The sequence below is a fragment of the Perognathus longimembris genome, chromosome 2 (genome assembly GCF_023159225.1).
Source record: "Perognathus longimembris pacificus isolate PPM17 chromosome 2, ASM2315922v1, whole genome shotgun sequence".
In the NCBI taxonomy this organism is placed as follows: Eukaryota; Metazoa; Chordata; class Mammalia; order Rodentia; family Heteromyidae; genus Perognathus; species Perognathus longimembris.
In genome coordinates this window covers 129,895,275-129,909,081 of record NC_063162.1, presented here as the reverse complement: position 1 = coordinate 129,909,081, position 13,807 = coordinate 129,895,275, and the positions used below count along the sequence as shown (strand labels likewise).

The following is a 13,807-nucleotide window of genomic DNA, read 5'->3' as shown; positions in this document are numbered from 1 at the left end:
CTGGAATTGTATCTATCATACTCATCAAATTATTTTGTGCAGTTCAGTACACATAGGTTGTTTTGCAAATAATCTAACATATTTTTGAAATCAAAGCTTAAGTAAAAGCAAACTAAAAATCTCCAATAAAATTACTAGTCTTTGATAGTATTTCTTTTTTGCTTTTATTTTTGCCAGTCCTGGGGCTTCAACTCAGGGCTTGGGCACTGTCCCTTAGCTTTTTTTGCTCAAGGCTAGCACTCTACCACTTGAACCACAGCGCCACTTCTGGCTTTTTTTTTATGCAGTACTGAGGGATCGAACCGAGGGCATCATGCATGTTAGGCAAGCACTCTACCACTGAAGCCACATTCCCAACCCTCTTCAATAGTACTTTTTAAGTCTATGTTTTAAAGTTTCCTCTTATATCAATTCTGAAGATGTATAGTAACACATCTTCTTAAAACTTTATACTTATTAGCCCTTTCTCTGCCCTGGCACTGTACCAAGATCTTCATAATATTAAACTGATTTTTCCCTCTTGAAACTGTTCTGTGGGTCAGCATGACGTGTGTCTCTAAATAACAGGTATGGAACTTAAGGTTTTTCACAAGAAACTGGTGAATTCTAACTTGAAATCCAGACAGCACAAATATTATTTTGATCAACACATTTAAGAGAGATTATATCACCTAAAGAAGTTTCCTCCCTCCCTCGCTATTTTATTACACACCTTTGAGATCCAGATCTCTTCATTTCACCAGGAATCAAAATTTAAAATACAATGTCAAGTCAAGAATCATACATATAGTATTTACTTTCCAATCCAATAGAGAGAGAGCCTCTCCTCAAGCAAGAGGAGAATACAGGGGTAAATGTTATATGGGGGGAGGGGGGGCTGGGGATGTGACACACTAAACACTTGAATACAAGTTGACAGCACATTGCTTGGAAACTGGTCCTGACTAGCAGAAGGACCACTGGGGTAAAGATACTGTTCTGCTTTGAAGAGTAAGGTCAGGTACAAAGCTGAAAACTCAGTCCTAGTTAAGAAAGGGAAGTGGGTAAAGGAGGAAAAAAAGATAAATTAGCAGCATTTTCAAAAGAAGTTCAATGTGTCTTGAGAGAACATGTATGAAAGCATCCCGAAGCTCTGAGGTAGGGCAGGCCCTCTGTAGGGAGCCCTGCATTCCCATTCTGTTCCTACAGCACATACTGGCTACAGCAAACCTTACCCGCCAGTATACAGGAACATTTTCTCCACATTACCTAATAGAAACACTGGGCCAAACTTTCTTTGAACAAAAAGCAATTTGTTACAGCCTGCTGAAAGAAAGCACATGGACATGTTTGACTAATGACCATGTAAATGGCCCCAATGATAGATGATTAACTTTCCATGTGTTTCCACGAGTACCATTCAGTATACATTGTAACTGCTTTCTGAGCCTGTGAGAAAAAGCAATGGCTAGATTGCTCCTTCCAACTGTTTATTTCTAAGGCAAGCATTAGATTTGGTGGCTTTGGGGAACTATAACTAATGGTTGAGTCTCTGTGCTAACAAAGACCATTGTAAGATGACACATAACTCCAAAGTACTATGTTGTTATATAGATGGTGATGTCTTTATTATTAACAAAATGGAACAATGTATGTGAACAGTATCGTTCATGGAAAAAAACGAACATTAAGTAAATTGAATTATAATTATACTATATGTGAGAAATGGAATTATCTTTATTGTGTTTGTCACTGGTAGTAGTATTTTGCTTTGGACTGTGTAGTGCTAGCATAGAAATGTGTGCCTGGCTTCTTTTCCATACCTTAGAAATAGTTCAACATTGGTGACATGCCAATTCTTCAGTCAAACCTGTGTTTACTCTAACTGGTTGAGAACTACAGGCTCATAGAAATTCACTGCTTATATGTGTCCTACAGAGAACTAAATTTTGTTATTTAAAATGTCATTTATTAACTTCATCATATTCTAGGATTGGTTTGGTTGTAGTAGGGAGACCTATAAATGCTTAATTGAGAAGCCATCTTCTCTCGCCATTACTGCTCTCCAGGTAAATATCTCTGTTGGAATTAGTTTGGATTTGAAAATGGGGAAGAATGTGGAGAATGCAAGATAAAATAGCCAAGAACCTTTTCAAGCCATGAATGCCTACAAAAAAAAAAAAAAAGGGGGGCATTCCTGTTTGGGATTACCAAAGAGCATCTCCTTATCTGCTTTTCTTCTGTCCACAGCCTCCTTCAGAATCTCACATCACATCTGAAATCCTGTTACTCCAGCAGGCCTTGCCCAAACAAACAAACAAATAAACAACGATAAAACCCTCCAAGGGCTCATTTCTATTTCTCTCTCTGGTTAAGCAATCAAAACGACCAAAACATACATTTCAAGAAAACAAAAGAGGAGATTACAATAAAGTCTGCATTCTGTAAACTCTGGCTGTTCTTCCACATTGTGGAAGAGCCTCTGCTCAGTTAACAGTAATAAAACTTTGCTTTTCTTAGTCAAAGAAGTAAATGTTGCTGGAAGCAACATAGAACAGATGTTTTGAGTTGTTGGGTTTTTTTCAATAGTAACTTACCTGACCATAAGTTACACTAACTCAGGTGGGGAGTATTTAACATCACTCTCTCACCAACACCAGAAGATCTTTTACACAAGCACTAAAATAGACCATGAATTAAGGAATACACTTCTCTCATCTTTGCTTGCTTTATATGAAAATGATTGCCAGGAATCACCATGCCTTGGCTATTTGTTTGGCCATAGAGAAGGTCTATGCATTCCAAATACCCAGTTCACACAGTGCTTGTGGAAATACCTTTTCATGTCCCTTGTTCTAGGTGTTTTGTTTGCTTTGCTTTACTCTTCTATTTGGACTTCATTTGAAAACACTGTGCTTCAAACTTCCCTAATTTGGCTTGCGAGGCAGGTACTCTAACCTGTGAGCAATGTCTCTGCCCCTATTTTCTGCCTCATTCCTTGTTCAGGTTAGTGCCTAGACACTGACCAGCCTATTTTCAGCTTCCGGTTGTAGCTGGGATGACAGGCATTCACCACCACATCCAAGTCCAACTTCTTATTGAAAAGGTATTTCATAAACTTCCCTACACAAAATGGTCTTGGAACTATAACCTTAATAATCTCAGCCTCCAGGTGGATGGTTGAGGAAAGCTGGTGAAGGATTTCTCCATTCATGAACAAACTTTCACCAACAGAACTTGAAATAAGTCAAAAGGTTCAGTGTGTAAAGCTAGGATACTTAACCTGACTTGAAATAATGCATCCAGCCCAGGTCCCTGGTAATATAATGGATGTCTGCAGTGAATCCATCAGATTTATCTAGTAGGAATGGGAGGCACCTAGTCCATGACACACAACACTGTTGATGGCTGATGAAAACATTTGAATAGGCATGTTTAATTAGGCAAGTAAGTCTACAATGTCTGGCTAGGTGGGCTACATGGGTTTTTAGCATATGGAAGTCTTAGTGGGATGCAAACCCATTGTAAGTAGGAGAGCAGTTGTCTCAAATCCCATCCTGCCACTAAGGGAGTTTGGAAAAGGCTTCACACCTTACTAAAGCCTTAGTATGTCTACAAGGAACAAAAGTAAACAGTATAAAAATGGCCTTTGTTTACTGGTGTGGGGGGGAACACTAAGACAGGAAGGTAAAGTGCTGAAGTTAATGTTTTGCACAAAGCACAGTTCTACAAGCGTTGCACTTTCTTGCGCTGCCTCTGTGGTGACTGCTAAGCATTCTCTGCCTCTCCAGTGCAGACTAGATTTTAAAAGAACACCATCTATACCACACACCTAACAACTTCTAATCAGTTAAGAGCATTTCCCTGAAGCACAGATTCTATTGTTGAAAATGAAATCACATTCCTTGGTAAACTGAAATAGGTATGGTAACTTATATACTGGTATTAGAACTAGGGAAGTGAAAGGGAATATCAAAATCGAGAGACAAAGGATAAAAAGACAAATGACTCCAAAAGCAATACTTGCAAAACCATTTGGTGTGAACCAACTGAACAACTCATGGGGGGGGGGGGCGAGGGACAGGGGAAGGGGGGAGGGGGGAATGAGGGAGGAGGTAACAAACAGTACAAGAAATGTACCCAAGGCCTAATGTATGAAACTGTAACCTCTCTGTACATCACTTTGACAATAAATAAGAAAAAAATACTAACATGAGTATTTAGTGAATATTAAAGCTTGGGAAACTAACACATTTTTATTAAATGATTATTGAGAAATGAGTTTCTGTTCTCTTATTACAAAATACATGCCAAGATGTTAGCAACTATCACTTTGAGGTATTTTATAATGCTCTTCTGTGGTATTGGAAGAGTACAAAAATCAAGAAGAAAATTATAAAGCATTCCCAAGTACTGTAATTGAAGTCATTCACACACCATTTAATAACTCAGAATCTAAACTTTTTAATAAAGCAGCAAACCAGTTTTAAATGTGTAGACAAATGCCAGCCCAGTCTTTTGTAAAAAAAAGAAGAAGAAGAAGAAGATGTTTCCTGCTGTGTGGTGGTCCAAACTACTTAAGAGAAGAAGATTATGTTTAGAGGCTAGTCATAGTAAAAAGACAAACAAAAGCAAACAGCAGGAAACTCTATCTTAAAAATAAAAAAATAAAAAGAGAAACAAAAGAACTAGAACTGTGGTTCAATTGGTAGAGCATTTGTCTAGCAAGTACAAAGCACAAAGTGTATATGTACAAACATACACACTAATATTTATTATTTTATTTTATTTATGTTTATTTATATACATACTATTTTACCTTCCTGTGATTTTTTTCTTGGCAGATTATAATCTATTTTAGAATGAAAACTGATTTTTAGCAAATAGGTTCATGAAATATAGTCTCTTAGGCTTGGGCTCTCCAACTGCTCTGTAGATCTAATTTATAGTCATATTCTGACACAACACTTTTGGGGCAAAATGAATATGAGACTATAGAATACATACAAAAGAACTTCAGTGAATGTTTTATTGTTATCCATGTCAAACAATTAGATTTAGGAAATGGTATAAAGAGAAATACTTCTCCACGTGTATTTTCATTTCCTTAGGACATAAATATGTTTTATTAATTTTGAGCATGACATTTTTCCAGCCAAAGTAAGTTTATTTATTACTATCAGAATCATTCTTCTTAACAGAAAACTGTTATATATTTATGAGTAAATCAAAATGAAACAGTCCAAGTATGTTCTATGATGTTTTTGTTTCATTCAGAACACTTTTTATTCAACTAAATGCACATTTGTGATTATGTTAATTGCATTATAATCAGAAAAGACAGCTGATTGATGTGTAGAACAAAGAGCTGCCAGAATGGTACCATTGACTAGGCATGATTAAAAGTGTGAAGATGAAAACAGATAACAATGGCTCTCTAACACATAATGTGGAAGGATTACTCTGAAAGTATTCGTGATGCTAATCGATGCACAGGACAGTCACAAGAACTGTTGTCTCACTCAGTGATTGGCAATTGAAGTTGCTCTACAAGAGGTAATGGCAATGTTTGAAAACACAGTTTGCTGTAACAGTTTGAAGAAGGGGCACTACTGTAATCTTGTGTCCAATGTTACTACACAGCCCTCATGTCAGTTTCTCAAAGAATTACCCAGTGCCACATGTCAACAAGGCTGAGGACGGAACAACCTAATGTATCCTTCAAATGACCTCTTTCTCCCTCACCCAAAATAATTGAAAGTTGTCTGTGGCTACCGTACACAATTCCTATTGTCGTATTAATTGTGATCGAGTCATTATGAAAACTTTTAGGAGATTTTTGTGGTTAAGCAGGTACTTAGTGATTGAAAATATGAACAATATAAATAAATCTCTAACAAATTAAACTATTTTATTAGTCACCAAAATATCATAGTAGGCATATGGCTCAAGGGGTAGAGCATTTGCTTAGTAAGAATGAAGCCCTAGGTACAAAACTTGGCAATCACCTCCACAGAATTTTAAAAATTAACAAATATTTAATCCTTATTGTACTGATTTCAAGAGCTATGACCTTTGGGACATGATTAATGCAAACTCTTGTGAATGGGCTCATTTGCCTTATGAAATGCCTGGAGAGAACCAGCTTAGGCCCTAGTTTTGCTTTTTAGCTCTTCTTCCTTGTGAGAACCAATGTCTCCTTTGGCCCTGTTGGAAACTTCTAATGAATAAGGCCATATCTAGAAGGCCTCACCAGACACTTGGGTTTTTTGTTTGTTGTTTGTTTGTTTGTTTTGACACTTTGAAAGGCCAGGGCCTTGATCTTGGTTTTCCTAGTCTACAGAACTGTGAGAAATGCATTTTCATTCTTTATAGTGACTCAGTTTCAAGAATTTTGTTACAGCAACACAAAATTTATTTGAAATTTCACAACAATCTGTTAGATGAAAATCTACTTTAAAATGTAAGGAGAAAGTGTAATGCTTTCCTCCTTACCAATAAGTCAACTATCACTAAAGTTTAATTAATCTCTTAGGTTTGAATGAGTACATGTTGGATATTCAAATAGAACAACCTAGCACTTTAATCATTCAACTGTGGGTTTCAGTCCTGAGAAAATAGTGAGGGTACTATTGTTGTGAAAACCAAAGAACAGTTTGAACACCAATGTTTTTAAGTTTCATAATGTATAGCTGCTTAGCTTATTGGCTTAATTTAGGACTTTTAAAAAATACCCAGGAATTGACAAGAGATTTTTTTATTCCCATTCTTTCTTTGTACCAGTCCCTTCGTTATGCTACATCAACTTTCAGTGAATTTAAAGACCCTTATGAGATTAACATAAAAGAAAGAAAGTGAAGTAAGATCTTTGGATTAGCATTTTTAGCCCCAGCCTATGGTGAGAAAATGCTACCTGTGCTGTTAATTTTTCACAGTCCATGAGGCTGCCTGGCCTAGCTTAAGTATCCAAACCAAACAATAATATTCATGCCAAATTTTTGTGTTGTTCACTCATTTGACAATTTCAAAAAGAAAACCTCCAGAATACTTATACTTATTAGACACTTTTCCATGTTATAAAATATAGCACTTATTTTAGGACCACCCATAAACTTTAAATTATGACCTTCTGTAAAAGTTCCTTATAAATGACTGAAATACTTTCCTGCAATCACCTATAAGATTCATCCCACAAGAATTTTCTGCTATTTTTCTTTTCATTACAGTAATACATTCCTAACTTAATCTATTCTCTAAGGAAAATGCCTGGCAATTATCTCGTTTCTGATTAATATGCTATTTGAGAAGGGAAGCATATCTTGGAAGATAACAATACATACCTTCCTACAAACATTGTTTTCTAACTTTATTGAGCTGAAGTTTATATGTAAATATCTCCATTAGTGCATATGTTATATCATATATAGTTTATATCCAGTAAATTTCCCTAATCACAAGACATTTAAGTTTTTATAACTCAGTATACCCAGCTATATGTGAACACTGGCTAAATCAAGATAAGAGACATTTATTCATGTTTCCTTAACCTTACAGTCACCCATAACCTTTGGATAACCACTATTCTCCTTGTTACCATGATGATAGACTAACTTTGCTAGCAATTAAACCTCATATAAATGAAGTACAATGTATCTTCATATTGTATTTCATCTTTATTCTCGTCATGGTGTGTATATCACTGATTAATTTATTTTCAAGAGTCTAGATGGTGTCTCAACTCCTTCCTTACTGAATGATTTCCACGTTTCAGCGGTTGTGAGCAAAACTGATCTGATTTATTTTTTTACAGGTGTCTGTTGATGTATGCACACCTTCACATATCTTGGGTACATAACTGGTTTGTGCTATGGCCCTATAAGATATGTATGAGGTTAACTTTAGTAAATACAGTCATTAACCATTTTCTAGTCCAATTAGCAGTTTGCAAAAGAGAAATTGTTCGGGGCTGGGGATATAGCCTAGTGGCAAGAGTGCCTGCCTCGGATACAGGAGGCCCTAGGTTCGATTCCCCAGCACCACATATACAGAAAAAACGGCCAGAAGCGGCGCTGTGGCTCACGTGGCAGAGTGCTAGCCTTGAGCGGGAAGAAGCCAGGGACAGTGCTCAGGCCCTGAGTCCAAGGCCCATGACTGGCCAAAAAAAAAGAGAAATTGTTCCACCAAAAAGGCAAAGGGGTGAGAATATTTGATTTGGAAATAATTATATCCATACAAACATGCACACACCTACACGAAATACAACTTTCCCTATGTTTTTGTTCACTGATTTAGCATTTTGTCATGGTTCCCTTATCTGTTTTCAAATTCAGAAAAAGGCTGAGATGATACCACAGCCAAAACACAGGAAACTGGAAAGCAGAAAATTAAAAGGGGCATATTTTGAAATTTTCTCTCAACTCTAGCCCAATAGTTTCTCAACAGGACAAATATTAATATTTATTTTACTAAAGTGACATCGGATAAGCAGAAAAATGAAGCACACTCTGTATTCTCTTGTTCATGGATGGCCCCTTGGAATCGGTTACACTAAAGCTTCAGAGAGGTTCTGTAGTTAAGAACAATAGCTTTGTTTAAACCATTACTCCACAATCTATGTGGCTATGGAATTCTATGCTACCTTCTCAAAAATATATGAATTAATAGCTTCCAAAGTGATTTTTTTTACTTGTGTCACACTATCTTTTACACATCTTTAATGTGAAATTCCCTTTGAGCGAGTGGTAATTCATAAATTAAAATTTTCCTTAGCAAATAAGAATAACTAACTGCAATATCTGGTTCCAAAGGTTGTCCTCATTAAAGAACTTTCCCCAAGCACAGCTGAGGAAGAAGATACTATGCTTGTCGGCAGACAGTAATTGTCAGGTCCTAAAGGTACCATTGTCATGCAGCAGTAGCCCCACCCCACCCCACTCCCAGCCAGGAGGCAGCACTTACCACACTGACCTGAGGGGGGCGCTGTGCATGGACAAGACAACTGGTAAAGAAAGCTCAATGCTGAGACACTGAGCATCTATTGTCATGTGTAAGCTTAGCTGGCTTCTTACCGTGCTTATTTTTATAGATTACTAGGTTAAGTAGTTTGTACTATTTTTGCAGTAAAATTCAGGGGGAACCCTAAGAGTTCTGTTTCTTACTGTGTGTGTATATAAACCAATACTGAAAGTTTGGCATGGTGTTTTCTTACCTCCCTACATAACCTCTAATACATGCAAATGTTGTAAATCTGATACAATATCATGTGAATGATATTTTAAAGTTATTTTGTATGGCGTCAATTCTGTTTTGCCTCATAGTATGTCAGCAACAACAAAAAAATAAAATTCCTCATACTAAAAAGTCTGAGGGATATATACCTTAAATGTGGAAAGTATATATTGGGAACTGATGAGATAGTGGTAGTGATAGAGAATCATTGTTATATGACATCAAATTTAAACATTAACACATTATAATCTGCCCACTGAAGCATATGGTTAGAAGTTTGTCAATGATTTTATACATCAAAGCTCCCAGTATATGATATGCATTCACTCAATATTAACCAATCATTTTTACAGTTGGACATTCTACTATTCAGTAGATAAATGATAAGAATACCAATTACTAATTCCCTACAATCATCTTTAGCGTGGGAGTATCTATCATGTGAAAACTGTAGATGATTACATATAGAATCCTTTAAAATAAAAAGGCAAAAGCAGAGGGAGAAATTACCCAAAAAGACATTCCTAAACTAGCAAGGCTTACCCTTCAACACGGTATATGTTATTCAAAGGAGAAACTACAGTCTTGAGATATGATTTAGGTCTGAGAAGTGAATGGGAAATACATCTACCCAAAGTAAATTTTAATTTTATTTATTCAGTATCCCATCTGTTAAACAAACAAACAAACAAAAAGTCCTGTAAATTTTCTTTTCATTCTTTAAAATGAATTCCCTTGAATCCAGTTGAAATTTTCAAAAGTAGATCTGGGGACAAATCCAAGGAAAACAGCAAAATTTTAAAGGGAAATGTGAAATCCATTTCAAAATGAAGTGTTAGTACTCAGACCTTTTTGTCAAAATAGGGACCCCAATAAATTTACTCCACACCAAGTATGCAGGGATTGGCCACCACACTAAGAAGAAAACCAGTCAGGGCAAGGAGTCACATTCTCACCCCACACGCTTGCTCTTTTGCAAAGACCACATTGAGATTTGAAAACACATGATTTCTTGTAACAACTTTCAGTTGGCATTTTTCACCTGGGTTAACAAATCATTCCCAATTGAAGTCAAGGACAAATGTAAAGTTCACTTACCTGCACAAAACCGCAGGCTGTGAAGTCCTCAAAAAAGGGCAGACTTGGGCGGTCTTCTCTATAGATGGTGAGTTTATATGTGATCAGCATCTCGCCCTCTGCTGGAGATTCATCCACCACAAGCACTGAGATTCGGTTTATTCCTAATCCCAAAGGATAGTTGGCGGAGCTGTGGACCAACAAGGATAGGAGGGATGAATGGAGAAAGAATTAATATGAATGGGGTGCATTTAACTCAGCCCAAATGAGTCAGATATCATGATTTATTAAATGACTACTATTTGCATAACATAGATAAGATCAACACAACTTCAGGAGGCTGATACAATGAAAAGAAAATTAAATCAGTTGCATATAGATTTAAGTAGAGCAAGTACTGCCCTCCATTGGCTAAAGTGACAGGAATGAATAGTTATTAACCAATTGTCAGGCTTCACCTTATCTCATTTACTAGAATGATGAAAACCGACTATTACGTAGAACTGGAAACCAGCTGCCCCCAATTCCAAGGTAAAACCAAGATGGGAAGTGGCTTGAGCTTTCTTTCCTCTTCTAAACTCTCAGTTATCTGGGGTCCCACAGCCTCTCTCCCTATAGAAGCATTATGTTATAAGGTCCTATTCCCTTTTCAGAATTACAAACAAAAAGAAGTGGTAACTTTCAAGCACATAACTATCTTTTTTACGCAATGAATCCCTGATGATTCTTAGATGTGGGAAGTTGGCTTAGAAAATAAGGAGATTACTTCAACAATCTGAGAACATGAAGATGATAAAAAACAGAATTCTCCTTAATGGTTCCTCCTGCTCCATTATATAACAGGATCCTCTCCTGTTACATCATTATAAAGATTAGTCACAGATTGGGAATAAATGAGTAGGGCATAGATGTGCTTTGGGGGTGGGAGAAGATTAGGATTCCCTAATCCCTGCCTGATGCTTTGTTCATTGGCTGGCGCTCTACCAATGGAGCCATCATGCCTCTAATCCCTAGCTGTGCGTTTTAAAAGCACATTAGGCCTGAAAAAGGAGATGGATTCATACCCTGGCAATTTCTGCAAATGACCATTGTAGTTCCCCTATTCCTGAATCATGTTTTAAGGTTGGGTCAAATGTCTGCTCCCCACAGAGATGCTTCAGTTCAGCCCCAGCCAGTACCTTGGGCCTGTCCGCTCTTGCAGGTGCGCCCTGCACTGGCACTCAGCAGCCTCCGCGTGGATGGTCACTGTCACCACATCAAAGGGCACCTCAGAGTAATAATCTTTGATCTTCGGATTAAATTCAGGGTTTAGTTCCAAGTGCGGTTGTGTGTAGATCTGCTTGATATAACACAACGTGTGTTTATCTGTTTTTTAAAAAAAAACACCAAAGAATGACAAAGACAGCTAAAAAATTGTTAGATCTCTTCTTTTTGTTTGTTTTGGCTAATTACTTTTGGGACTTGAATTTTTGCTTGCTTGCTGTCACTCTGGTTATTTCTGGTTATTCTGGAGATGAAGTCTCCAAGTGTCTGCCCTGAATAACTTCAAGCCATAATCCTCTAGCTCTTGGCTGCCTGAGTAGCTATAATTACAGGTGTGAGCCAGTGACACCTGGCTTCAATTCTGTGACTTTTTCAGTGATCCCTGCTTACTGTCCACTCAGCACCCTGGTTAGACAGGGTCTATGGCATCAGCTGGATATTCAGTTTTCTAGAACAACCATGTAACAGCCATTGACATTAGTTGGTTTTATATAGATTGTATTTTTTTTTTCCCTCAGCCCTTGAAAGTTGAAAGGCAATGTCTCTCCTGAGGTTTGCTAACATTTTCACGATGCCTGGTGGCATATATCAAACTGGGTGAATGGATGGAATGACTCTTCAGGGGGTACCAGCAGGACCCCAGCAGACAATAAGGGAAATGTCTTTCCTGGAAGTGTCACTGAAGTGCCATTCAGTTGATACAAAAGCAGCAGGGTGGAATACTGAATGTGACTCCAGGAATACACCAAACACTTAGATAAAAGCATCTACCCTGATGCCTGTCCCCTCTAGGCCAACCTCAACATCGGAAAAATGTGCCAAAACATCAGAAGGAAACCTTACATGCTACCCAAAGCCATTCCAGAGTTTAGAATAGGACATGCTACCACTGACTCTAAGACACAAGGGAGAAATCTTTCTCCCTGATAGTTTAATGTATGAAGTAGTATCTTCGTGTGAAAAATAGCTTTCCTGGCAGATATAGCGCACATTGTTAAATTGTATTTAATGTTAATGTTTAGAATGCAAAAATAACCCAATAACATAGTAAAATATTTTTCAGTGAAATAGTTACAACACTTGTGTTTCATAATTCCTTTTTTCCATCGGTTCCTTTTAATAATTAATCACATTCCAGTGCAAATACAGAAAATTCTATAGAAATCAGAAATATAGGCTATGATTTTAATAATGATTTAACTCCTTTTTTATGATAAGAGAGAAAAAAAGGTTACAAGGGTGGATACTAGTTTATCACAGTTCATTCTGTGACGATCACAGCTTTTAATTCAGATTCAAATAATACATTTGTTTCTCTTTTTTCCTTTTTACTTCCTTCCTTCCCTCCTTCTTTCCTTCCTCCCTCCCTCCCTCCCTCCCTCCTCCCTTCCTTCCTTTTCTTCCATTTTATTGTTGCAGTTTTTGGGTTTGAACTCAAGCCCTCCAACTTGCTAGGCAGATGCTCTCCTATTGAGCCCCACCTGCAGCTCTTTCGTGCACTGGTTATGTTGTTGATAGGATCATGCTTCCTGCCCACTCGGGTGCATAGATAATGATCAGTCTATTTTAGGTTTCAATGGTGATTGAGATGACAAGAGATCACCACTACCACCTTCTGCTTTCCATTGAGATAAATATATAATATAATGTATATAATTATTACATATTTATACCGATGATATGTAGATGCTAGTCAAGTATCAGTGTGCTCAGCTCTGGGTTGAGAAGGGAGGGGGATGTCTTGTAAACTTCATTTCTTGGGCTGGCCTCAAACCATGATCCATTGGTTCTCAGCACCCAAAGTGGCTAGGCTTATGGTATGTGCATCTATAAGTATTCTAATATACTGCATTCATTTTCCTACCAACATACTCTATGTCCAAGACACTAGAAAAATACAGTCGAAAACAGGATATTATAAATCATGAGATTTGATGCAATGGATGCTGTAAAGCCAACATGACATTAGATAGTTTAGACTGTGTTGTGGAAAGGCCCATTCCCTCACCAGGAAGGAATTGAACATACTTGCACTATGCCTCTATGCTAGAAAACCACTAAATAAATAATAAAGCAATGAATTTTTCTCTCAAAATAAAATACAAAATCCTAGGTGACATTTTATAAAAATGCACTGAGGATTGATTTCCTGTCGTGTACAATTTTAACATTTCTTTTCATATTTCTCTTACCATCACAGTGTTGATGGGGCTTGTACCCATGATAAACTGGCCCATGACCCAACATGAAGTGAAATAAA

The 13,807-nt window shown here is 37.2% G+C and overlaps 1 protein-coding gene across 3 annotated transcripts in view; it reads right to left on the bottom strand.

Annotated features, from left to right (window-relative positions):
• The window catches only part of Cped1 (cadherin like and PC-esterase domain containing 1), a 242,350-nt gene that overhangs the window by 98,312 nt on the left and 130,231 nt on the right, over nucleotides 1-13,807 (bottom strand). For all 3 annotated transcript variants that reach the window (XM_048340123.1, XM_048340125.1, XM_048340124.1), the window contains 2 exons: nucleotides 11,463-11,649; nucleotides 10,306-10,474 (listed from right to left, as the gene is read on the bottom strand). In XM_048340123.1, coding sequence (XP_048196080.1) covers nucleotides 10,306-10,474; nucleotides 11,463-11,649 — 356 coding nt within the window. The remainder of the gene's footprint in view (nucleotides 1-10,305; nucleotides 10,475-11,462; nucleotides 11,650-13,807) is intronic.